The sequence below is a fragment of the Bufo gargarizans genome, chromosome 3 (genome assembly GCF_014858855.1).
Source record: "Bufo gargarizans isolate SCDJY-AF-19 chromosome 3, ASM1485885v1, whole genome shotgun sequence".
Lineage (NCBI taxonomy): Eukaryota > Metazoa > Chordata > Amphibia > Anura > Bufonidae > Bufo > Bufo gargarizans.
The window spans coordinates 564034275-564061614 of NC_058082.1; the positions used below are offsets into that span (position 1 = coordinate 564034275).

At 43.6% G+C, this 27340-nt stretch overlaps 1 protein-coding gene across 3 annotated transcripts in view; it reads left to right on the forward strand.

Annotated features, from left to right (window-relative positions):
• B3GALT5 (beta-1,3-galactosyltransferase 5) overlaps positions 1 to 25266 on the forward strand; it is a 115357-nt gene extending 90091 nt beyond the window's left edge. For all 3 annotated transcript variants that reach the window (XM_044287470.1, XM_044287471.1, XM_044287469.1), the window contains 2 exons: positions 14714 to 14812; positions 23542 to 25266. In XM_044287470.1, the coding sequence (XP_044143405.1) occupies positions 23542 to 24498 (957 nt within the window). In that variant the 5' untranslated portion in view covers positions 14714 to 14812 and the 3' untranslated portion in view covers positions 24499 to 25266. The remainder of the gene's footprint in view (positions 1 to 14713; positions 14813 to 23541) is intronic.
• Positions 25267 to 27340: the final 2074 nt, after the last annotated feature.

The following is a 27340-nucleotide window of genomic DNA, read 5'->3' on the forward strand; positions in this document are numbered from 1 at the left end:
AGCCGAGAGGGTTTGCCTGCCATTTTAATGCTAAAGCTTGCTGGAAACCAAGATCAAGTCTGTAAACCATTTGAAAAAATATTTATGCAAAGTAAAGCTGCACTTGAGCTTTGTACAAAGTCTTTGCTCTGCTTCGTCCGGCAACGCCTGGGGTTTGCGGATATCCAGGTAGGAGCACCATGACAAGTGCACAGCCGCACTAGAGGGACATCTTAGGCCACCCTCGTACCACTCTGGCATTCCTACACCTGGGTTCCACCATCACCTTCTACATAGGGGGACTTAGTCCCTCGTTGCTGAAATGCAACTGGCGTCACAAAAGATTACATTTATCACATCTTAAAAGGACCCTCGCCGCATGTATGGATGTTGCAAGTGGCGTCTACGAACAGGATCACGTGTGTGCCCCTATACTGCAAGAACTATAGAGGATCTACATTAGTGCCTGTAGAACCCCCAACAAGAGACTTTATTGCATTTACGCACTGTTGGAGAGTGTGAATCTGCAGCAATTGCAGCACTGTGGCAAAACAGGGGTTAATCGGCCATCTTAGATTTGGATCTCGTGCAGTGTGAGGTAGATGTCCATCCAGCAGAGGGGAGGGAATCAAAGAGCCTGCCTCCACAGAGGAACCATTGTGCAGCAGAAGGAACTATAGTGCTTAGTACAAGTTCCCAGGAGGACAAAGAGGAAGTAAAGAGGCGGCCATTCTGGAAAAGGGAAAATGCCGTTTTTTTCCCCCTGGATCCTGAGAAGCAATGTCTGGGGAAAATAACCTTGCTAAAGACTGTTTGGGACTATTTTCGGCCTGCCAGAGCATTATATCCTCCAAAATTGAGTAGTTGCAGTGACTCTTAAAGGAGTCATGCACCAATTCCACTGCCGTTGCCCATAGCAACGCGCACTTAAATTGCAATTTAGCCTACATTGACCCCTCTAGTCTGGTATAGGATATTAGAAGCCATGTTTGCATCATGCCTCTAACTATTTCATTAATGGAGTCAGAGAAAGACTGCCCTGTGGCCATTGTCATAGCCACTAGGGACTTTCAACCGCAGCGAAGAAGGCTGTCAGACCCTCCGGTATGGAGCAGTGGGCCATCTGCCAGGCGAAGGTTACCACCGTTGCCCCTGACTACTGGAATAGCAGAGCCAGAAAAGAGCCAGTCTGTGGCCATTATCACTGCCACTACAGAAATCTCTGGGCCTACTACTACTACTGCTGCTGTTCAGCCTGAGCCCACCAAACAGGAGCACTGCCCTGAGGTGTGCGAGGAGTCCACTGATACTGCTCCATGCACTCCGGAACCACCACCGAATCCAGAGCTTCTTGCTATGAAAGACCAAAGGTCTATCCTTTATTGCTGTCCATAGAATCTGTCACCTACCAGGAAAAGGCCAAGGCTCACAGAGGATCCTCCAATAGAGGGTGATCCTGCAGTTCTAAGTTCTGCCACGGAAGGTCACCAGAAGATCGCAGATGAAGCTTCTGCTGGAGTTACAGCTGCAGAGAGCACCAGAGCTAGCAGTGACAGCGATGAAGATGTCACACAGCTTAAAGAAGGACTTTTGCACCCTAAACTATGGGATCCAGGAGGAGACCTCATGCTGGGAGGAAAACTACCCACTGTGGGAATTGTCTACTACCTTATACGGATTATAAATGACTTTTTTCACTATATTGTATCTTCCAGTTTTAAAACGTTACAAGCATGCACCCAAGGAATAGACTCGAACACATACCTGAGCTCTTTGTCATTTCTACTGTCATATTTTTGCACTCTTTTTGCATTAAAGTTTTAAAGGTTCTGCAACTTTTAGGCACTTTTAGCCCATTGTGTGTATCTCTTTTTCAGGTACCACAATATGATTTTAATATGCACTTTTTATATGGACTTTATACCGTTAGTCAGAAAGTTAGCTTCTTTGCTTCACTTGCTCATATGGACTGCCTCTGAGGACGTCAATACTAACGGTTCTTGTGTTACCCTGTGTTAGTTTGGAAAGCCTAGGCATTGTATTTTATTGTTGCTACACAGGGAGGACCAAGTGGTAAGTCACAAGCAGGTCTATCAATGCCAAGGATAACCCGCTGCTAAGATGTGTGTTTAGAGGGAGTAATTAACCCTCAAGAGAGTTTTGGGAGAAAACCAGTATCTCATCCTCCTAATTGCTACCTTGTGCTTTGTTAAGGTTAAGTATGTCCTAAGGCCTTGCATGCTGCCTTAAGGACATTTAGTAGCTGCCTGTACAGATATCAAGGTGACAAAGCATAAAGCATGATTAGACCTTGGTGCTGGAATTAGGCCACCCTTCTATTTGCTTGTGTTTCATTGCATAATGGCGGGATTGCAGAGTAAAGTCACCCCCGCGCTTTCTTTGGTATTAGGGCCCAGTATATTTAAAAGAAAGCCAGTTATGAGCGCTTTCCGCACACCTTTTGGCTCTCTGGTTTATACTGAGAGGGAAACGGTGAATGGACACCCTAATCATACGGGCAGAGACCTTTTAGTAGCCGTTGCTTTATCAATTAGTAATAGTACATAGTTTAATGCAGCACCTTAACTTTTATTTGGTACCCTTAGAGCACCTCCTAAGCACAAGCCGAGGACGTCTTGCCTCTTAAGTAAGGGGGAATGTAACGCCCCCGAGTGGCATTACCACACCTACACCCTGTTTCTATCTGGGTATGCAATCGCAATGTCATTTTATACATTTATTCCAGGTCCCATATATTGTGCATTTCCTGTTATACATCTGTCTATGTTCAGCAGGTGGCAGCGAATATAGCAGAGCAGTATGTAGAATAGAATGGAACCTTCCAGTCCATTCGAACCCCCCGCTGTGGAGGAGTGGGCAAGTCCCATGTCCTGCAGGAAGGGTGGGGACCAGTTAGTTCCAGTGAGTTAGTGTTAGTTGACCCCCTGCTAAGGAAGCAGGTCTGCAGTGCTGCGTTCCTCCTGGACGTGTGTTGCTGGAGCAGAGAGACCACTTCTAGAAGTCTCATTAGCCAGGAAGAAGTTTCCCTGTGCCTTGCCATAGAGTCAGACAAAGAGAGAAGTAGCAGCAGAAAGCAAAAGTAAAAGTTCCTATTTAATCCTGTCAGCATAGCAGAGCCGAGAGGGTTTTCATGCTAAAGCTAAGACCTTTCTTTCATCATCCTCTCCACCACCTATTCACCCTTTTCGCACTGCTTCGTCCGGCAATGCCTGGGGTTCCCGGATATCCAGATAGGAGCACCGTAACAAGTGCACAGCTGCACTGAGAGGAACATCTTAGGCCACCCTGATACCACTCTAGCATACCTACACCTGGGTTCCACCATCACCTTCTACATAGAGAGACTCAGTACTGCTGGATTGTGGAGGAGGAGCGGTGCAGGTCGGGAATCAGCCTGTGGCCTCCTCCTACATAGCAGCGCAATGTGTGACAGACATCATGCCTCTGCTGGGGGGCTGTGGTCATCGGAGGAGCCAAGTGCATATTTACTGTTAGTATTTTTACTTTCTGTTAAGGGGCACATATCAGGACATAACTAGTGTGAGGGGGCACATATCTGGGCATATCTACTGTGAAGGGAAACATATAAGCATAACTGCTGTGAGGGGGTATATCTGGGCATAGCAACTGTGAATGAGGCATATATCTGGGCAACTGTGAAGGGGACACATATCTGGCTATAGCTACTGTGAAGGGGGCACAATGTAGGCATAACTACTGTGAAGGGGGCACAATGTAGGCATAACTACTGTGAAGGGGGCACAATGTAGGCATAACTACTGTGAAGGGGGGGGGGCATTTCTGGGCATAACTTTAGTGAGGGGCACAATGTGGTCATTACTACTGTGAAGGAGGCACAATTAGGGCATTACTATTGTGAGGGGCACAATGTAGGCATTACTAGTGTTAGGGGGAAGATACTACTGTGAAGAAGGCACATGTGGGCATTCCTACTGTGAAGGGGGCACAGTGTGGGCAGTATATTTACTTACTCTTACCCTAAGTTCAGACCTGAGCGTTTTACAGCGCGTTCCTACGCGCTGTAAAACGCTCAACACGGAGAAACCAATGATTCCCTATGGGAATGGTTCTCACCTGGGCGTTTTACAGCGCGTACGATCGCGCTGTAAAACGCCCGACGCTCAAACAAGTACAGGAGCTTTTTTTGGCGCGTTTGACGCGCGTTTGGGCCATAGACTCTTTGGACAACACTGCTGTCAATCACCCAAACGCGCGTCAAATGCGCGTTTACTATTACAAAAAACGCGCATAAAAACGTGCGACAAAAACGCGCATAGAAACGCGCGTTTGCGAAATGCTTAGGTGTGAAACCAGGGTTACTACTACTACTCCATGCTCTTCTCTGTGGAGTCTTTTAGGCAGTTAAGGACCTGTGTGGGGCTGGAGAGCACTGCCTGAGGCAAGAGGATCACTCCACCTCATGAATGATGCGCCCCTGGGTATGTTTTTTAGATTCAATGCTGCAACTTGCTTTAGGCTTAGCCCCATTGAATGGAGCTGACAACCGCCGCAGCTTCCAGCTTCATCCATCCGGACACCACGCCAAGAATTAACATGTCTTTCTTGTCATGGTTGAGGCTCTAAACTGCTGGCTGCGTAAAACAGCAACACAGTCTGCCACTGAGAACGATGAGAGGCAGACAGTACACTGCCACTCAACGTGAAGTCCGCTGCAAAATTCCAGCGGCAAAATATGCCATGTGAATGGATCAGATGAGGGTACAAGTTGGTTTGTATTCTGGATACATTGAAAAAAAAATTGCTGCATTTATCTTCACTCAGACAACCTTTCTGGCGTCAGGATGGACACCCTGGGAGAGTCTCTGTCATTGATAGAATTCTTAAATTTCGGCTTTCACTCCCTTTTGGCACCAAAGTGGTTTTTAGCATTTATATAGTAGTGGTCTGGAGCACATCACCATGTGGCAGGATTTATTATATGGCTTTTACAATGGTAATTTAAACTTCATATATTTTATGAACTCGAATTACAATTTCTTGGATCCATGTCAGCAGCCAATGTCCCCGCGCAACCTTCAGATCTCAGTATTATATGGGATAGATTTCCATTTCAAATAATGAAAATGTGTCATGACTTTCTAAATAATCCACACAGGGGATTACAGCAAGATTAGGATGAATCAGGACCAATATTGTGTTTTCTGCATTGAAACCTGGAAGATTATTGTATACAATTGAATAACCTTTGCAATTTCCCAATTTAACTGTTCTTTGCTTGTCATTATTCTTTATTATGTATCCTTCAATTTGCAACATTAATTAGATCTGGAGAAACCAGATGGTAGTAAAAGAGTGTATATAGCACTAATAGTAAGCAGTATGGTACATGTACAGGTAGAGAGCAGTACAATACATGTAGTATAGGTAGAGAGCAGTACAGTACATGTACAGGTAGAGAGCAGTACAGCACATGTAGTACAGGTAGAGAGCAGTACAGTACATGTAGTATTTGTAGAGAGTAGTACAGTACATGTAGTATAGGTAGAGAGCAGTACAGTACATGTAGTATTGGTAGAGAGTAGTACAGTACATGTAGTATAGGTAGAGAGCGGTACAGTACATGTAGTATTTGTAGAGAGTAGTACAGCACATGTAGTACAGGTAGAGAGCAGTACAGTACATGTAGTATTGGTAGAGAGTAGTACAGTACATGTAGTATAGGTAGAGATCAGCACAGTACATGTACAGGTAGAGAGCAGTACAGTACATGTACAGGTAGAGAGCAGTACAGTACATGTAGTATTTGTAGAGAGTAGTACAGTACATGTAGTATAGGTAGAGAGCAGTACAGTACATGTAGTATTGGTAGAGAGTAGTACAGTACATGTAGTATAGGTAGAGAGCAGTACAGTACATGTAGTATTTGTAGAGAGTAGTACAGCACATGTAGTACAGGTAGAGAGCAGTACAGTACATGTAGTATTGGTAGAGAGTAGTACAGTACATGTAGTATAGGTAGAGATCAGCACAGTACATGTACAGGTAGAGAGCAGTACAGTACATGTACAGGTAGAGAGCAGTACAGTACATGTATTGTACTGCTCTCTACCTGTACATGTATAGGTAGAGAGCAGTACAGTACATGTAGTATTTGTAGAGAGTAGTACAGAGTATTTAAACTAGGAAGGGGGGGCAAAAGAGTGAAAATAAAAGAGTCCAATTGCCCCCCGAAACAATGCCAGAACAGGTCAGATGCACAGAGGTTAAGAAATGATAAGCTCAGAGTCCTCTCTACAAATGCTCGCAGTTTAGGTAAAAAAATCTATGAACTTGGGTCAATAATGGCATCTGAGAATGTAGATTTAGTGGCTGTTACGGAGACATGGTTTAATGAAAGAAATGACTGGGACATAACCATACCAGGGTACTCTTTATACAGAAGAGACAGAGAAGGCAAGAAAGGAGGAGGAGTGGCCCTGTATGTGAAAGATAGCATTAAATCTAACCTAATACAAGTTGGTGAGGCCAACCTAGAGTCAGTTTGGGTTACGTTGCAGTTTGCTAATCATGCAGTAACTCGTGTAGGTGTGATATATAGACCACCTGATCAAGTTAAAGAACTAGATGATCTACTAGTTGAAGAAATAGCTAAAATGACAATGAAAGGAGAAGTTATCATTATGGGAGATTTCAATCTTCCAGATATAAACTGGAAAACCAAAATAGCAAGTTCTACCAGGAGTACAGATATTCTAAATTCCCTACTGGGGTTATCCCTACAACAAATGGTTGAGGAGCCAACCCGGAGGGAGGCCATTTTGGATTTGATATTCACAAATGGGGATTCGGTATATGATGTCATTGTAGGCGAAACCTTGGGATCTAGTGATCACCAGTCAGTGTGGTTTAATATAAGAACTGTGAAAGAGTCCCACCACACAAAAACAAAAGTTTTAGATTTTAGAAAAACAGACTTTTCAAAAATGAAATTAGTCATAAATGAGTCCTTATCAGACTGGAACGGATTACATGGAGTCCAGGAGAAATGGGACTACTTAAAAGGTGCATTATTGAAGGCAACAGAAAATTGCATTAGACTTGTCAGTAAAAGCAAAAAAAGGAAGAGACCACTGTGGTACTCGGCAGAAGTGGCCCAAATCATTAAAAATAAAAAGCTAGCATTTTGTAATTATAAAAAAACCCAGAACAATGAAGATAAGGAAATCTACAAGATTAGGCAGAAAGAGGCCAAGCAAGTTATAAGAACTTCTAAAGCGCAGGCAGAAGAAAAACTAGCTCAGTCTATGAAAAAAGGGGATAAGACATTCTTCAGATATATAAATGAAAAAAGGAAATTAAAACAAGGAATAACTAAATTAAAAATAAAGGACGGAAGGTATGTAGAAGAGAATAAAGGGCTAGCCGACTGCCTTAATGAATACTTCTGTTCAGTTTTTACAAAAGAAAAAGAAGGAGAAGGACCTCCACTAGAAAGGATGACTATTAAATCGTTTGATGCATGTGTCTTTACAGAGGAAGATGTTCTAAGTTTGCTGTCTAAAGTGAAGACAAATAAGTCACAGGGGCCTGATGAGATACACCCAAAATTATTAAAAGAGCTTAGTGGTGAGCTGGCAAAACCGTTAACAGATTTATTTAACCAATCATTAGTAACAGGAGTCGTCCCGGAAGATTGGAAATTGGCAAATGTCGTGCCCATTCACAAGAAAGGTAGTAGGGAGGAATCGAGCAACTATAGACCAGTGAGTCTGACATCAATAGTAGGCAAATTAATGGAAACCCTATTAAAGGATAGGATTGTGGAACATCTAAAATCCCATGGATTGCAAGATGAAAAACAGCATGGGTTTACTTCAGGGAGATCATGTCAAACAAATCTTATAGATTTTTTTGACTGGGTGACTAAAATAATAGACGGTGGAGGTGCAGTAGACATCGCATATCTAGATTTTAGTAAGGCTTTTGACACTGTCCCACATAGAAGACTTATCAATAAACTGCAGTCATTGAGCATGGACTCCCATATTGTTGAGTGGATTAGGCAGTGGCTGAGTGACAGACAACAGAGGGTTGTAGTCAATGGAGAACATTCAAAACAAGGTCATGTTACCAGTGGGATTCCACAGGGATCTGTACTGGGACCAATTTTGTTTAATATCTTCATAAGTGACATTGCAAAAGGCCTCGATGGTAAGGTTTGTCTTTTTGCTGATGACACAAAGATATGTAACAGGGTTGATGTTCCTGGAGGGAAACGCCAAATGGAAAAGGATTTAGGAAAACTAGAAGAATGGTCAGAACTCTGGCAACTGAAATGTAATGTGGATAAGTGCAAGATAAGGCACCTGGGGCGTAAAAACCCAAGGGCAGAATATAGAATATTCGACACAGTCCTGACCTCAGTATCTGAGGAAAGGGATTTAGGAGTAATTATTTCAGAAGACTTAAAGGTGGGAAGACAATGTAATAAAGCAGCACGAAATGCAAGCAGAATGCTTGGATGTATAGGGAGAGGTATAAGCAGTAGAAAGAGTGAAGTGCTGATGCCGCTGTACAGAACACTGGTGAGACCTCACTTGGAGTATTGTGCGCAGTACTGGAGGCCATATCTCCAGAAGGATATAGATACTCTAGAGAGAGTTCAGAGAAGAGCTACTAAACTAGTACATGGATTGCAGGATAAAACTTACCAGGAAAGGTTAAAAGACCTTAATATGTATAGCTTGGAAGAAAGAAGAGACCGAGGGGAGATGATAGAAACTTTTAAATACATAAAGGGAATCAACTCGGTAAAGGAGGAGAGAATATTTAAAAGAAGAAAAACTACCACAAGAGGACACAGTTTTAAATTAGAGGGGCAAAGGTTTAAAAGTAATATAAGGAAGTATTACTTTACTGAGAGGGTAGTGGATGCATGGAATAGCCTTCCTGCAGAAGTGGTAGCGGCAAATACAGTGAAGGAGTTTAAGCATGCATGGGATAGGCATAAGGCCATCCTTCATATAAGATAGGGCCGGGGCTATTCATAGGATTCAGATATATTGGGCAGACTAGATGGGCCAAATGGTTCTTATCTGCCGACACATTCTATGTTTCTATGTTTCTATGTTTACAGTACATGTAGTATAGGTAGAGAGCAGTACAGTACATGTAGTATAGGTAGAGAGCAGTACAGTACATGTAGTATTGATAGAGAGTAGTACAGTACATGTAGTATAGGTAGAGAGCAGTACAGTACATGTAGTATTGATAGAGAGCAGTACAGTACATGTAGTACAGGTAGAGAGCAGTACAGTACATGTAGTACAGGTAGAGAGGCAGTACAGTACATGTAGTACAGGTAGAGAGTAGTACAGTACATGTAGTACAGGTAGCGAGCAGTACAATACATGTAGTATAGGTAGAGAGCAGTACAGTACATGTAGTATAGGTAGAGAGCAGTACAGTACATGTAGTATTGATAGAGAGTAGTACAGTACATGTAGTATAGGTAGAGAGCAGTACAGTACATGTAGTATTGATAGAGAGCAGTACAGTACATGTAGTATAGGTAGAGAGCATTACAGCACATGTAGTACAGGTAGAGAGCAGTACAATACATGTAGTACAGGTAGAGATTAGTACAGTATGTGTTGTACAGGTAGAGAGTAGTACAGTACATGTATTACATGTAGAGAGCATTACAGTATATGTCATGTGGTTAGAGAGCAGTACAGTACATGTAGTATAGGTAGAGAGCAGTACAGTACATGTAGTACAGGTAGAGAGCAGTACAGTATATGTAGTACAGGTAGAGAGCAGCACAGTATATGTAGTACAGGTAGAGAGCAGTACAGTACATGTAGTACAGGTAGAGAGCAGTACAGTACATGTAGTATAGGTAGAGAGCAGTACAGTACATGTAGTACAGGTAGAGAACAGTACAGTACAGGTAGTACAGGTAGAGAGTAGTACAATACATGTAGTACAGGTAGAGAGCAGTACAATACATGTAGTACAGGTAGAGAGAAGTACAGTTTCTTTGCAGCTGCTTGCTTGAGCTGAATGGAAACCGTCTTGAGGCACATAATAAAATAGAAAGCAAGATTCTTGTTATAGGCGTTGGCTGGGTACCTGACCGCCATTTGAACTACACTATAGTTCTCAACAAGCAAGTATCCATTTTGTATCAATAGTCCATAACAGTAGCACAGGTACAAAAGAGACGGGAAAACAAACAGCAGCACTCTATAGGTATGCCAGGGGCAAATTCTGCAATAGTTCCCGGACCAGGAACAGTAAACTAGAAATGATGAAAAGAGGGCAGCACTCCGGTCTTGTGATGAAAATAAGGTGATGTTTATTACCCCCAAAAGCTTTTGGGTGTGATAACATCACCTTATTTTCATCACAAGACCGAAGTGCTGCCCTCTTTTAATCATTTCTAGTAGTACAGGTAGAGAGCAGTACAGTACATGTAGTATAGGTAGAGAGCAGTACAGTACATTTAGTACAGGTAGAGAGCAGTACAGTGCATGTAGTGCAGGTAGAGAGAAGTACAATACAAGTAGTACAGGTAGAGAGCGGTACAGCACATGTAATGCAGGTAGAGAACGGTACAGCACATGTTATGTGGTTAGAGAGCATTACAGTACAGGTAGAGAGCAGTACAGTGCATGTAGTACAGGTAGAGAGCAGTACAGTGCATGTAGTACAGGTAGAGAGCAGTACAATACATGTAGTACAGGTAGAGAGTAGTACAATACATGTAGTACAGGTAGAGAGCGGTACAATACATTTAGTACAGGTAGAGAGCGGTACAGCACATGTAATGTGGTTAGAGAGCATTACAGTACAGGTAGAGAGCAGTACAGTGCATGTAGCACAGGTAGAGAGAAGCACAGTACATGTACAGGTAGAGAGCAGTACAGTACATGTAGTACAGGTAGAGAGCAGTACAGTACATGTAGTACAGGTAGAGAGCAGTACAGCACATGTAGGACAGGTAGAGAGCAGTACAGCACATGTAGAACAGGTAGAGAGCAGTACAGTACATGAAGTACAGGTAGAGAGCAGCACAGTACATGTAGTACAGGTAGAGAGTAGTACAGTACATGTAGTACAGGTAGAGAGCAGTACAGTACATGTAATACAGGTAGAGAGCAGTACAGCACATGTAGTACAGGTAGAGAGAAGTACAATACATGTAGTACAGGTAGAGAGAAGTACAATACATGTAGTACAGGTAGAGATTAGTACAGTATGTGTTGTACAGGTAGAGAGTAGTACAGTACATGTATTACATGTAGAGAGCATTACAGTATATGTTATGTGGTTAGAGAGCAGTACAGTACATGTAGTATAGGTAGAGAGCAGTACAGTACATGTAGTACAGGTAGAGAGCAGTACAGTATATGTTGTACAGGTAGAGAGCAGTACAGTACATGTAGTACAGGTAGAGAGCAGTACAGTACATGTATTACATGTAGAGAGCAGTACAGTACATGTAGAACAGGTAGAGAACAGTACAGTACATGTAGTACAGGTAGAGAGCAGCACAATACATGTAGTACAGGTAGAGAGCAGCACAATACATGTAGTACAGGTAGAGAGCAGCACAATACATGTAGTACAGTACATGTAGTACAGGTAGAGAGCAGTACAGTACATGTAGTACAGGTAGAGAGTAGTACAGTACAGGTAGTACAGGTAGAGAGAAGTACAGTACATGTAGTACAGGTAGAGAGAAGTACAATACATGTAGTACAGGTAGAGAGTAGTACAGTACATGTAGTACAGGTAGAGAGTAGTACAGTACAGGTAGAACAGGTAGAGAGGCAGTACAGTACATGTAGTACAGGTAGAGAGTAGTACAGTACATGTAGTACAGGTAGCGAGCAGTACAATACATGTAGTACAGGTAGAGAGCAGTACAGTCACACTAGGTAATAGTGACCACAATATAATGATATTCCCCTTAAACTATAAGAAGCAAACTCTGTCAGGCAGAGCAAAGACACTGAATTTCAAAAAGGCCAATTTCCCTGGGTTGAGGGCAACATTTCAGGGCATAGACTGGGAGCAGCTACTGTCACATAATAATACAGAGGATAAATGGGAGAGCTTCAAATCCACATTGAGTAATTGCACAATTTTTTTTATTCTTTTAGGTAACAAGTATAAATGGCTTATAGCTACTGTAAAAAGGGCAATAAAAGACAAAAAAAAGGCATTTAAAAAAACACATACAAATCTGAGGGGTCAGCTGTACAAAGATTACAAAGGGCTTAATAAAATCTTCAAAAAGAAGATAAAATTAGCAAAAAAATATAAAGCAAACAGCAGGTGGCAAAAGAGAGCAAAACAAATCCCCCAAAAATTATTTACATTTAAATGCTAAAAAACCAAGGTCTGAGCAGGTAGGTCCCCTAAATAATGGTAAAAGGGGAGGGGGGGTAGTCACTGAAGATAAGGAAAAGGCAGAGTTACTAAATAAGTTTTTTAGCTTTATATATACATAAGAAGAAAAAGGAGCTGATATCTGTGGCGCCGGGGCTGTTATTACATCCAGTGATATACTCAATTGGCTAACTGTAGATATGGTCCAAGAGAAGTTAAATAGGGTAAATGTTAACAAAACTCCGGGTCCAGATGGATTACACCCAAGAGTGCTTAAAGAGCTCTGTTCAGTCATTGCTGTGCCCCTGTTTATAATTTTGAAAGATTCTCTAGGGACTGGTACAGTGCCAAGTGATTGGCGCAAGGCAAATGTGGTGCCCATATTCAAAAAAGGATCTAGGTCCTCCACAGGTAAATATAGACCAGTTAGTTTAACTTCTGTTGTGGGAAAAATGTTTGAAGGACTCTTAAGGGACTATATACAGGAGTATGTGACTGTAAATAATATTATAAGTGATAATCAGCATGGGTTTACCAAGGACAGAAGTGGTCAGACTAACCTGATTTGTTTTTATGAGGAGGTGAGTAGAAGCCTGGACAGAGGGGCGGCTGTGGATGTAGTGTTTCTGGATTTTGCAAAGGCTTTTGACGTTTAATAGGTAAAGTAAGGTCTATAGGCTTGGAAAGTATAGTTTGTAATTGGATTGAAAACTGGCTGAAGGACCGTGTCCAGAGAGTTGTGGTCAATGATTCCTATTCAGAATGGTCCCAGGTTATAAGTGGTGACCCCAAGGTTCAGTGCTGGGCCCTCTATTATTTAATTTATTTATTTATGATATTGAGGACGGGATTAATAGCACCATATCTATTTTTGCAGATGACACTAAGCTATGTAGAACTGTACGGTCTATGGAAGATGTCCACAAACTACAAGCTGACTTGAATGCTCTGAGTGACTGGGCATCGACTTGGCAAATGAGGTTCAATGTGGACAAATGTAAAGTTATGCATCTTGGTAGTAATAATCTCTGTGCTTCATATGTCCTAGGGGATGTAACACTGGGAAAGTCACTTATAGAGAAGGATTTGGGTGTCCTTGTAGATGGCAGATTAAATTATAGCAAACAATGTCAATCAGCTGCTTCTAAGACCACCAGGATATTGTCATGCATTAAACGAGCCATGGACTCGCAGGGCAGGGATGTAATATGACCACTTTACAAAGCGCTGGTGCGGCCTCATCTGGAATACGCAGTCCAGTTCTGGGCACCAGTCTCCATAGAAAGGATGCACTTCAGCTAGAAAAAGTACAGAGGGGAGCGACTAAACTGATAAGGAATAAAATAAATATAAAAGAATAGAATTTATTTCATCTTGAGAAGAGACGTCTAAGGGGGGACATGATTAACCTAAACAAATATATAAATGGAAAAACACAAATGCAATCGCGCTCTGCAACCAGCACTCTGCCCTGCCTCTATGCTGGATGTTGAATGAGGCATTGGTGTACATTTTGGCCAAAGCGTAATAAGCCACTCACCACGTCAAGGTCGCCTCTATGAGTGGTCCCTAACACTAGTTCCTACCTGTTATGGGCCATGACAGCCACACAAAGTCCAGGGAGCGCAGGTACAGCATGCACGCCAGACACACTCTGCTTTTAACCCCGTCCGGTGCCATAACAGCTTCCATCGGATCCAGGTATGCAAGTACCAACATGCATGCTGAGCCCACTATATACTTCTCCTGGAGCCAAATGGCTACTGGTAGGTGCTGTATAAGCAGACTCAGTTTTATACTGACTTTAAAACCAGCCTCCAGGGCAGACTAACTGGTCAGGTGTGCATGACTGCTTGGAGATCGCCACGCCTCCAATATATACTACAAAGAAAAAAAAAATTTAATTTTCATTTTCCTCATGATGATTTGTAAAACACAACCCTGCTCCTTCTGCACTAGCCCTGATCAGAAAAAACTCTGATCCCATCACTTAACCCCTTCAGGGTTGAATTCAATCATGATCACAACAGTGTCGAAGAGAAGGAGCCCCACCGCAGCAGTAATTGCCAGTGTGACCACTGAGACAGCCAGAACCTGCCTTAATACCTACCTGTGCGTATTTCTGTTGAAAGTCCCAATCCACTGGAATTCAGAAAAATCTCAGCTTATTGTTAGTAAAAAAATAATACATTTTTTAAAATAACATTTTACTTAGAATGCAGAAAACATTAGGTGTCCCCACAGTCGGTACACTCAGGTGCCTCACAGTCATGTATTTGCGGTCTGTATGATTTTTTTTTATTAGATATATAACACCGTTTATTTTTCCTAGGAATAAGATGGAAAAAACGTTCTTCGCCACCAAACATCAAATTCTTCCATTAAACACGGACAGATTTGCCTCTTGATTTTACCCCCTGTGGATGACCAGGTAGGAAATATTCGTTGTCTGTAGATGGTCACTTGTTTCCTACGAGATACAGTTAGGAAACATTGTATCATTTGTTACTAGACTGGAAATTATTCTTTACCTTTAAAAAAAAAATGAAAGCAAATTTCCTTAGGATCAGGAGTGTGAGTGTGTGTGGCGGTGCAACACGTCTGGTACTATTATTCAGGGGCACAGTGTGGAGCTATTATATTCAGGGGCACAGTGTGGAGCTATTATATTCAGAGTCACAGTGCAGAGGTATTATATTCAGGGGCACAGTGTGGAGCTATTATATTCAGGAGCACAGTGTGGAGCTATTATATTCAGGGCCACAGTGTGGAGGTATTATATTCAGGGCCACAGTGTGGAGGTGTTATATTCAGGGGCACAATGTGGAGCTATTATATTCAGGAGCACAGTGTGGAGCTATTATATTCAGGGGCACAATGTGGAGGTATTATATTCAGGAGCACAGTGTGGAGCTATTATATTCAGAGGCACAGTGTGGAGATATTATATTCAGGGGCACAGTGTGGAGCTATTATATTCAGGGGCACAGTGTGGAGATATTATATTCAGTGTGCACAGTGTGGAGATATTATATTCAGGGGCACAGTGCGGAGGTATTATATTCAGGGGCACAGTGTGGAGCTATTATATTCAGGGCCACAGTGTGGAGGTATTATATTCAGGGCCACAGTGTGGAGGTATTATATTCAGGGCACAGTGTGGAGCTATTATATTCAAGGCCACAGTGTGGAGGTATTATATTCAGGGGCACAGTGTGGAGGAATTATATTCAGGGCCACAGTGTGGAGGTATTATATTCAGGGCACAGTGTGGAGCTATTATATTCAGGGCCACAGTGTGGAGCTATTATATTCAGGGGCACAGTGTGGAGCTATTATATTCAGGGGCACAGTGTGGAGCTATTATATTTAGCGGCACAGTGTGGAGGTATTATATTGAGGGGCACAATGTGGAGATATTATATTCAGGGCCACAGTGTGAAGGTATTACATAAAGGGCCACAGTGTGGAGCTATTATATTCAGGGGCACAGTGTGGAGGTATTATATTCAGGGGGCACAGTGTGGAGCTATTATATTCAGGGCCACAGTGTGGAGGTATTATATTCAGGGCCACAGTGTGGAGGTATTATATTCAGGGGCACAGTGTGGAGGTATTATATTCAGAGGCACAGTGTAGAGGTATTATATTCAGGGGCACAATGTGGAGATATTATATTCAGGGCCACAGTGTGAAGGTATTACATAAAGGGCCACAGTGTGGAGGTATTATATTCAGGGGCACAGTGTGGAGGTATTATATTCAGGGGCACAGTGTGGAGCTATTATATTCAGGGGCACAGTGTGGAGGTATTATATTCAGGAGGCACAGTGTGGAGCTATTATATTCAGGGGCACAGTGTGGAGCTATTATATTCAGGGGCACAGTGTGGAGCTATTATATTCAGGGGGCACAGTGTGGAGGTATTATATTTAGGGGCACAGTGTGGAGGTATTATATTCAGGGCCACAGTGTGGAGCTATTATATTCAGGGGCACAGTGTGGAGGTATTATATTCAGGGGGCACAGTGTGGAGCTATTATATTCAGGGGCACAGTGTGGAGCTATTATATTCAGGGGCACAGTGTGGAGCTATTATATTCAGGGGGCACAGTGTGGAGGTATTATATTTAGGGGCACAGTGTGGAGGTATTATATTTAGGGACACATTGTGGAGCTATTATATTCAAGGGCACAGTGTGGAGCTATTATATTCAGGGGCACAGTGTGGAGGTATTATATTCAGGGTCACAGTGTGGAGCTATTATATTCAGGGGCACAGTGTGGAGGTATTATATTCAGGGGCACAGTGTGGAGGTATTATATTCAGGGGGCACAGTGTGGAGCTATTATATTCAGGGGCACAGTGTGGAGCTATTATATTCAGGGGCACAGTGTGGAGCTATTATATTCAGGGGGCACAGTGTGGAGGTATTATATTAAGGGGCACAGTGTGGAGGTATTATATTTAGGGACACAGTGTGGAGCTATTATATTCAGGGGCACAGTGTGGAGCTATTATATTCAGGGGCACAGTGTGGAGGTATTATATTCAGGGTCACAGTGTGGAGCTATTATATTCAGGGGCACAGTGTGGAGGTATTATATTCAGGGGCACAGTGTGGAGGTATTATATTCAGGGGCACAGTGTGGAGCTATTATATTCAGGGCCACAGTGTGGAGGTATTATATTCAGGGGCACAGTGTGGAGGTATTATATTCAGAGGCACAGTGTGGAGGTATTATATTCAGGGGCACAATGTGGAGATATTATATTCAGGGCCACAGTGTGAAGGTATTACATAAAGGGCCACAGTGTGGAGGTATTATATTCAGGGGCACAGTGTGGAGGTATTATATTCAGGGGCACAGTGTGGAGCTATTATATTCAGGGGCACAGTGTGGAGGTATTATATTCAGGGGGCACAGTGTGGAGCTATTATATTCAGGGGCACAGTGTGGAGCTATTATATTCAGGGGCACAGTGTGGAGCTATTATATTCAGGGGGCACAGTGTGGAGGTATTATATTTAGGGGCACAGTGTGGAGGTATTATATTCAGGGCCACAATGTGGAGGTATTATATTCAGGGGCACAGTGTGGAGCTATTATATTCAGGGGCACAGTGTGGAGCTATTATATTCAGGGGCACAGTGTGGAGCTATTATATTCAGGGGCACAGTGTGGAGCTATTATATTCAGGGGCACAGTGTGGAGCTATTATATTCAGGGGCACAGTGTGGAGCTATTATATTCAGGGGCACAGTGTGGAGGTATTATATTCAGGGGCACAGTGTGGCGTTATTATATTCAGGAGCACAGTGTGGAGCTATTATATTCAAGGGGCACTGTGTGGAGCTATTATATTAAGGGGAACAGCGTGGAGGTATTATATTCAGGGGCACAGTGTGGCGGTATTATATTTAGGGGCACAGTGTGTAGGTATTATATTGAGGGGCACAGTGTGGCGCTATTATATTCAGGGGCACAGTGTGGAGCTATTATATTCAGGGGCACAGTGTGGAGGTATTATATTCAGGGGCACAGTGTGGAGCTATTATATTCAGGGGCACAGTGTGGAGCTATTATATTCAGGGGCACAGTGTGGAGGTATTATATTCAGGGGCACAGTGTGGAGCTATTATATTCAGGGGCACAGTGTGGAAGTATTATATTCAGGAGCACAGTGTGGAGCTATTATATTCAAGGGGCACTGTGTGGAGCTATTATATTCAGGGGCACAGTGTGGAGGTATTATATTCAGGGGCACAGTGTGGAGGTATTATATTCAGGGGCACAGTGTGGCGGTATTATATTTAGGGGCACAGTGTGTAGGTGTTATATTAAGGGGCACAGTGTGGCGCTATTATATTCAGGGGCATAGTGTGGAGGTATTATATTCAGGAGCACAGTGTGGAAGTATTATATTCAGGGGCACAGTGTGGAGCTATTATATTCAGGGGCACAGTGTGGAACTATTATATTCAGGGGCACAGTGTGGAGGTATTATATTCAGGGGCACAGTGTGGAGCTATTATATTCAGGGGCACAGTGCGGAGATGTATTCAGGGGACACAGTGCAGAGATGTATTTAGGGGGCACAGTGTGGAGATATATTCAGGGGGCACAGTGCAGAGATGTATTCAGGGGGCACAGTGTGGAGATATATTCAGGGGGCACAGTGCGGAGATGTATTCAGGGGCACAGTGCAGAGATGTATTCAGGGGGCACAGTGCGGAGATGTATTCAGGGGCACAGTGCAGAGATGTATTCAGGGGGCACAGTACGGAGATGTATTCAGGGGCACAGTGCAGAGATGTATTCAGGGGGCACAGTGCGGATATGTATTCAGGGGCATAGTGCAGAGATGTATTCAGGGGGCACAGTGCGGAGATGTATTCAGGGGGCACAGTGCAGAGATGTATTCAGGGGGCACAGTGCAGAGATGTATTCAGGGGCACAGTGCAGAGATGTATTCAGGGGGCACAGTGCGGAGATGTATTCAGGGGCACAGTGCGGAGATGTATTCAGGGCCACAGTGCGGAGATGTATTTAGGGGGCACAGTGTGGAGATGTATTTAGGGGGCACAGTGTGGAGATGTAGTCAGGGGGCACAGTGCGGAGATGTATTCAGGGGCACAGTGCAGAGATGTATTCAGGGGGCACAGTGCGGATATGTATTCAGGGGCACAGTGCAGAGATGTATTCAGGGGGCACAGTGCGGAGATGTATTCAGGGGGCACAGTGCAGAGATGTATTCAGGGGGCACAGTGCAGAGATGTATTCAGGGGCACAGTGCAGAGATGTATTCAGGGGCACAGTGCAGAGATGTATTCAGGGGGCACAGTGCGGAGATGTATTCAGGGCCACAGTGCGGAGATGTATTCAGGGGGCACAGTGTGGAGATGTATTTAGGGGGCACAGTGTGGAGATGTAGTCAGGGGGCACAGTGCGGAGATATATTCAGGGGCACAGTGCAGAGATGTATTCAGGGGGCACAGTGCAGAGATGTATTCAGGGGCACAGTGCGGAGATGTATTTAGGGGGCACAGTGCGGAGATATATTCAGGGGGCACAGTGCGGAGATGTAGTCAGGGGGTACAGTGCGGAGATGTATTCAGGGGCACAGTACGGAGATGTATTCAGGGGGGACCCGGCAGAGATGTATTCAGGGGCACAGTGTGGAGATGTATTCAGGGGGCACAGTGTGGAGATGTATTCAGGGGCACAGTGTGGAGATGTATTCAGGGGCACAGTGTGGATCTGTTTGTATTCAGGAGGCGCAGTGCGGAGATATATTCAGGGCACACAGTGCGGAGATGTATTCAGGGGGCACAGTGTGGCGGTATTATAGTCAGATTGCTCTTTTCCATGGGTCTGTGTCTGGTGTTCAATTAACCAGGGCAGTGCTGCGGTACCAGCATGGATGAGACTGGTCCGGTCTTCAGGGGGCTGAAGCAGATGACGGGCACCTTACAAGTCACAGAAGAGATCCGTCAGTTGTTTTCTGTTCAGGAAAGGTCTAATGGCTCCAAATCTTCCAGCCATAAACTTTTTGTCGTTGAGGAATAGAGAGCAAAGTTCGACCAAAGCTGATAAGTGATATATAACCACAGTGATCTCATTGGGCAGATGGCCTGTATTATCTTCCCTCCTCCGTGATATAAATCACAGCAAAAAGATAAAAAACTAAGATAAAAACATCCTGCATGATATGATAAATAAATATGCGGATGTCCATGGCTACATTTATGGGGGAAAAAAATCACAGAAAACTGATAATAATGCACGATACACAACACAATAGATGCAAGCATTATATATGGACCAAGCCCTCACTCTGATATAATGCAATCTGAGACTCTCAGCTAATATATTTTGATCAAAACACATCTGTGCCCGCCTACTCGCGCCAAGGTGGTCTCAGGTCAGGCAGGTCCTACGCTAAACCTACCTATGCCGTTAGACATCTACATTCAGGAGAGCAGACCCTGCACATATAGTGTGCTGCTCCTAGTCACCTGTATGTGCACCCACAGGTATATGTACCACCTAATCCAGGCGGTCTGTTTGATAGGAGGCACAGGTATGCTACTCTCAGGATAAAAATAGGAGCGCATTCACACTTGAAGGTGCCACTCCCTCAAGTGTATAGTACAAACTAAACAAAAATCACAGAAAAAAGATAAAAAACTAAGATAAAAACATTCTGCACAATATGATAAATACATTTATCAGTGATTTTTCTTCATAAATGTAGCTATGCACATCCGCATATTTATTTATCATATCGTGCAGGATGTTTTTATCTTTGTTTTTTATCTTTTATTTAGTGATTTTTGTTTAGTTTGTAGTATGTACTTGAGGGAGTAGCATTCCTGTGCACTTTTGCCCTTCCTATCAAACAGACCGCCTTGTTTAGGTGGCACATATAGCGGTGCGTGCTCCTCCTCTCATCGGTTGCAGGATGCACACAGAGGTGACTCGGAGCAACACACTCTATGTGCAGCGTCTGCTCTCCTGAATATAGATGCCCAACTGCATAGGTAGGTTTAGAGTAGGACCTGTCTGACCACCTTGGCGTAGGTAGGTGGGCACAGATGTGTTTTGATCAAAATATATTGGCTGAGAGTCTCAGATTTTGTCATATCAGAATGAGAGCTTAGTCCATATATAATGCTTGCATCTATTGTGTTGTTTGTTTTCTGTGATTGTTTTCTACTATAGACTACTTTCTCTGTAGGAAGAGCAGCTCTGGAGCACAAACTGCTGTTCTAATACAGTAAAAGCTGTAGAAAGCAGAATTTCTTAAAACATCCCTTCTCTGATGAAATTGAGGTGTCTGCCCCTGGCGATGGGGATTCTTACCTGGTAGGAGGACTGTCTGTTCTCCCCTCCAGGAGAGGAGCAGATAGTGTGGGCAAGACTGGAGATCCCACAGGAGCCCCTTTGGGGACTGGGTGAAGAGGGTCTTCTCCGAGAGCTCAGGAACTGGGGGGACAACATGAGCTTAAGTGGGGAAGGAGAGGAGGAGGGGGTGACAAGGAACACAGACTGAATGTGACGCGGGGGGAAACAAAGGCTGAATGGGGGACTTCATGAATTGGGGAGCATGGCCAAGGTAAAGACACGAAGCCAGCATCATGGGGTTGGGGGTTGCAGTGGTGTCCCGATCTTGGCTGAAAGCGCTTGTCCCAGTTGACCGCCCATTATAGTAACACCGCCTTGTAGATGTGTAAATGGAAGATCATCCCTCTTGCTGGACTTCCTTCTTCTTGCCAATGTCCAGGCTCCAGATCTCCGACCATGACCTTCCTCACCCATGGGTGGAGGGTGACTGAACATCAAAGGGTGAAAATACCGGAAACATAAACCATTAAGATAAATGGTAATTTATGGGCTTGTTTTGCTGTATAATAAATGTGGTGATAATTGAGAAACACTCTTGCAATTTAGTAAATAATTAACTATTATATCTACCTTCATAGAAAACATTTTAGAGGTTTTCATTTTAGGGAGGATGACCTCAACTGACATATCTCCCCTCCCCATACATGTACAGCTGCAGTAATACGCTGCCCAAGCATCGCCAGATGGTGTCTTGTGTTGTTAGTGCTGCGTCACCTGGTGGCTGAAATGATAATAGCATTAGGAAGCAGTATAAAAAGAAGTGAATATTGGGGCAGATTCCTGTGATATGAAGAGTTATTATGAGCAGGGAAAAAATACTGAATGAAGCTAGGTTGGATTAAGGTTAGTAGGGACCCCCATGCAATCGCTGGAACCTAGGCTACCTGACCCCGTATATCAGCAATATATAGGAAATATGCCACATATGACATCTTACACTGAAGTCTATAGGAGTGGCAAAGTCTCCAGTGCTAACCACTGAGCCACCATCCTACCCAGGGATAGGTATAAATGGCAGACAGACAGAAATAATGGATACATACCCAAACATAATGTATCAGTATAATGATAGATTGTTAGATAGATATGAGATAGATAGATAGATAGATAGATAAATATGAGAGAGATAGATATTAGATAGATAGATAGATAGATAGATAGATAGATAGATAGATAGATAGATGATAGATAGATAGATAGATAGATAGATATGAGATAGATTGATGAAAATGTCTGTACAAAGGTGCATATTGACGCTATATAAAGGGGTCCTCTCACTTCAGTGAGTGGCGTTTATCATGTAGAGAAAGTTAATACCAGGCACTTACTAATGTATTGTAATTGTCCATATTGCCTCCTTTCCTGTCTGGATTCATTTTTCCATCACATTATGCACTGATCGTATCCAGGGGTTACGACCACCCTGCAATCCAGCAGCGGTGGTCGTGCTTGCACACTATAGGAAAAAGCGCAGGCCTCTCTGGTGGCCAAGACTGGGGGAATGTACATAGTCCAGAACTTTTTCCTATAGTGTGCAAGCACAGCCACCACTGATGGATTGCAGGGTGGTCGTAACCCCTGGATACGAGCAGTGTATAATGTGATGGAAAAATGAATCCAGCCAGCAAAGAAGGCAATATGGACAATCACAATACATTAATAAGTGCCTTGTATTAACTTTCTCTACATGATAAATGCCACTTTACTGACCAAACTTTGCTAGGCAGGGTGGATGGATGTCTAAGGCACCCTCTATCTCCAACCGCAGGCCACATGCCCTTTATGCCCCTTCTGGGAAGGATGCCATATTGGGCTCCGCTCCTACACACCCGATTGTGTGAATACTTACCCATTATTACACCTTAACATAAGATGATACCTGCTTCTTGTCAGGAGGTGCCTTCCACGGAAGTGTATTGAAACCGTAAGGGTACGGCCACACGGTCAGGTTTCCTGATGCAGTTTTGGAAGCCAAAACCAGGAGTGAATTCAAAAAAAGAGAAGACGTTTCTGTCCTTTATACTCTCTCTCTCATTTTATGATCCACTACCGATTGACTTCCAAAACTGCATCGGGATACCTGATAGTCTGGCCGAACGCTAAGAGGAGGAGCTCCTAGATCTGATGGTGGCATGTGGGCTGTCATGCGGACATTCATATCTCAGCGTATTCTTATTATCTCCTGATATATTAGTCTAAGTTTCCACCAAAGACGTCCTGAGGATAATTTTTTTTCCCTTTTCATTTCAGATGGCTCGTAAAAGGGCAATCTTCATCACCTTGCTGATTTTCCCCGCTTTGCTCATGTTAGGGTTGTTCCTCAAGATGCAGGGCTATGAAATATGGTACTATTGTCTTACCTGCACCGACAACTATATGGTCTATAGTTATGACTACAGTATTAAAACCTTCATGAAACTTCCCGAAGTAGACTGCAAAGAAACACCACCATTCTTGGTTCTTCTGGTCACCACCACACAAGACCAGAAAGAAGCTCGTGATGCCATTCGAAAAACGTGGGGCAAGGAAAGACTGATCCATGGGAAGAGGGTGGTTAGTTATTTTCTCCTGGGTTCAAAGGAAAATGAAAGTGCAAAGGAGAAGGTCAACCTGGCCAAAGAAAGCGTCATGTACAATGACATCATCCAACGCAACTTCATAGACACATATTACAACTTGACCATTAAAACCTTAACGGGCATCGACTGGATTTCGAACTATTGCCCTCAGGCTTCGTACATCATGAAGACGGACTCGGATATGTTCGTCAATATATTTTATCTAGTTGAACTTCTTCTGAGGAAAAATCAAACTTCTAACTTCTTCACGGGTATTCTAAAGCCGGATGATGGTCCTATCCGCATGAGGTTCAGTAAGTGGTACATAAGTAAAAAAGAGTACACGAAGGAGAAGTATCCACCGTTCTGTTCGGGGACAGGCTACGTGTTCTCCATGGATGTGGCACAGAAGATCTACATCATATCGTCAATAATGCCCTTCTTCAAACTGGAGGATGTGTATGTCGGCATGTGCCTGGAACAACTGAAGATCCGGTTGCAAGAGCTTCATAGCGAGCCAACATTCTTTGCAACAAAACCCCCATTCTCGGTATGCACGTACCAAAGACTTGTGACTTCCCATGAGGTAACACCTGAAGAAATGTTGACGTATTGGGAGGCATTACAGAGATCTGAAGTACTCTGCTAGTGAACAGTATTTTTTCTGATGAGAGTTTTTCCCCCTCAGGGTAGACACAGGACAAAGAATTCAGGCTTTAGTGCCTTTACTGTTTAGTGCCTTTACTGGTTTCTTGAAGTTGCGCTCCAGTCATCTTACAATATTACATAGGTGACTCCCCTGAAGAAGATTAAAGGGGTTGTCTCATCTCAGACATTGGTAGCATATTGCCAGGAAATGTCACCAATGTCAGATAGGTTGGACTGGTCCACCGGAATACCAGAAGATCCTTTGGTGGCCCGAAGTTTTGATACCATAGAGAGCCCCAAAGGTCATTTGGAACCAATCAATTGCCACTATGGTCTAACTGACTTTATTGATGATATAGGTGTTGGGCCTCAAGAATAATTTCCTCTGATGGACCCAACAAACACCAGTCTGACACTGGATAGGAGCAGGTTCCACCTCTGGGACCCGCTCCTGGCTTTAGAATGGGCCTCCCAAAGTTAAGGAGAGCGCCCCGCTCATACATGGCCACCCTCCATTCACTTCTATGGGAGTTCTGAAAATAGCTGGCTGGGCTATATCCTGCAGTCCCATAGAGGTGAATGGAGAGATGGACATGAATGACTTCCAAGAATAACGGAGTGCGCTCACTCGGCTATTTTCTGATCTCCCGTAGAAGAGAATGGAGAGCATTCCGCACATGCGTGGTGAATAGGGATGAGTGAACCCGAACTGCAAAGTTTTCACTTTTTCACTGAAGTCCTGTTTCGGTGTTCGGGTGATTTTATTATTTTCTGTTATAACATGGTTATCTTGGAAAATACTAGCACTCTTAAGACAGAATGCAAAAGAATATGGCCATTTAGGGGTTAAAAAAACCCTCATCTCACCCCCTTGATCGCGCAGCAGCAGCTTCACTGAACAGGGCCTGCCAAAGGACCCGCGATGTGCGCGATGACGTCACCACTCTCACCACTCAGGTCCTGCTGAATGAAGATAGAAGACACTGCTGCAGCTCGATCAAATGGATGAGTTGAGTTGTTTTTTGGGGGTTTTTTAACCCCTAAATGGCCATATTTTTTTGCATTCAGTCTTAAGAATGCTATTATTTTCCTATATAACCATGTTATAACGGAAAATAATAAAGTGAAGTTCAGGTCCCCATTGACTTCAATGGGGTTCGGGGTCAAGTTCGGCCCAAACCCGAACTTTGACCTGAAGTTCGTCCGAACCCGAACTTCCACGGGTTCGCTCACCCCAAGTGGTGAACTCTCCTTTGCTTTGGGGGTCCTGTTCTGGAGACAGGAGCAGGTCCACAGAGGTGGGACCTGCACCTACCTGATATTTGTGGCCTATCCTAGAGATAGGCCACCAATGTCTGGGAGTACACGGCCCCTTTAAGGAGAGTGGAGTGTGTAGAGCGACTGTGATAAAAGCCAAATTTTTTCTTTTAGCAATGTATCATAACGTCTAATTTCCAAATGCCAAGGCTGCCCAACCCTGGTTGGAGCTTAATTGTCACATGACTGTGTAGACTCACTAACCAATTGACTCCCTTATAGGGAAAATAACCTAAGGGGGTGGAGCCTGACACATATTTCTAAGTAGTGCATTGTGGTGTCGTGGAAATGACAGCCGTGTGTTGCTACAATGTAGAACCCATACTATAACAGGAAATACAGGGTCCACAAAGGGGTTTTCCAAGACCCCAAAAATGTAGGTTACGGCAGATGATATGAAGTCACACCCATCTGCTTAATCTTCCATTGTTCCAGCGCTCCCTGACAGTCTTTATTTGCAGCAGTGACGCCCCCGACTACTCCATGTTGCAGGCAATCACTGGCCTCAGCGGCCACACGTGGTTATCGGGGACATCAACAGGAAACAAAGACCGGCGTGGAGCACTGGAGCGGCGTGCCATACTATAACCGGAAATACAGGGTCCACCAAGCGCACTTAAAGGGGTTTTCCAAGACCCCAAAAATGTAGGTTATGTTAGAGAGTGTTATATAATAACAAAAAAGGCCACAGCCATCTGTCTAGTCTTGTGCCGTTCCTGTGTTGCTGTTCCGGTGCTCCATGAGAGTCTTTATTTCCAGAGATGTAACGATGATGCCCTGGAATTCAGGAACCGTTTTATAATAGTCATGCGAAGCTTTGACAGAATATCTACGAAAATTTGCTTCCAATTTAGAACCAATTCTAACTTTTTTGCTTTGGTTATAATCAAGTGTTCATGACTATGAGTGCGGTATTATTTCATCCCGCCGCACAATGTCGGAGTATTTATCACCTCTCCTTACATGTCTGTTTTAGTATATACAGTACAGACCAAAAGTTTGGACACACCTTCTCATTCAAAGAGTTTTCTTTATTTTCATGACTGAAAATTGTAGATTCACACTGAAGGCATCAAAACTATGAATTAACACATGTGGAATTATATACTTATCAAAAAAGTATGAAACAACTGAAAATATGTCATATTCTAGGTTCTTCAAAGTAGCCACCTTTTGCTTTGATTACTGCTTTGCACACTCTTAGCATTCTCTTGATGAGCTTCAAGAGGTAGTCACCTGAAATGGTTTTCACTTCACAGGTGTGCCCTGTCAGGTTTAATAAGTGGGATTTCTTGCCTTATAAATGGGGTTGGGACCATCAGTTGCGTTGTGGAGAAGTCAGGTGGATACACAGCTGATAGTCCTACTGAGTAGACTGTTAGAATTTGTATTATGGCAAGAAAAAAGCTTTGAAAGTGTCCCCAAGTGCAGTCACAAAAAACATCAAGCGCTACAAAGAAACTGGCTCACATGCGGACCGCCCCAGGAAAGGAAGACCAAGAGTCACCTCTTCTGCGGAGGATAAG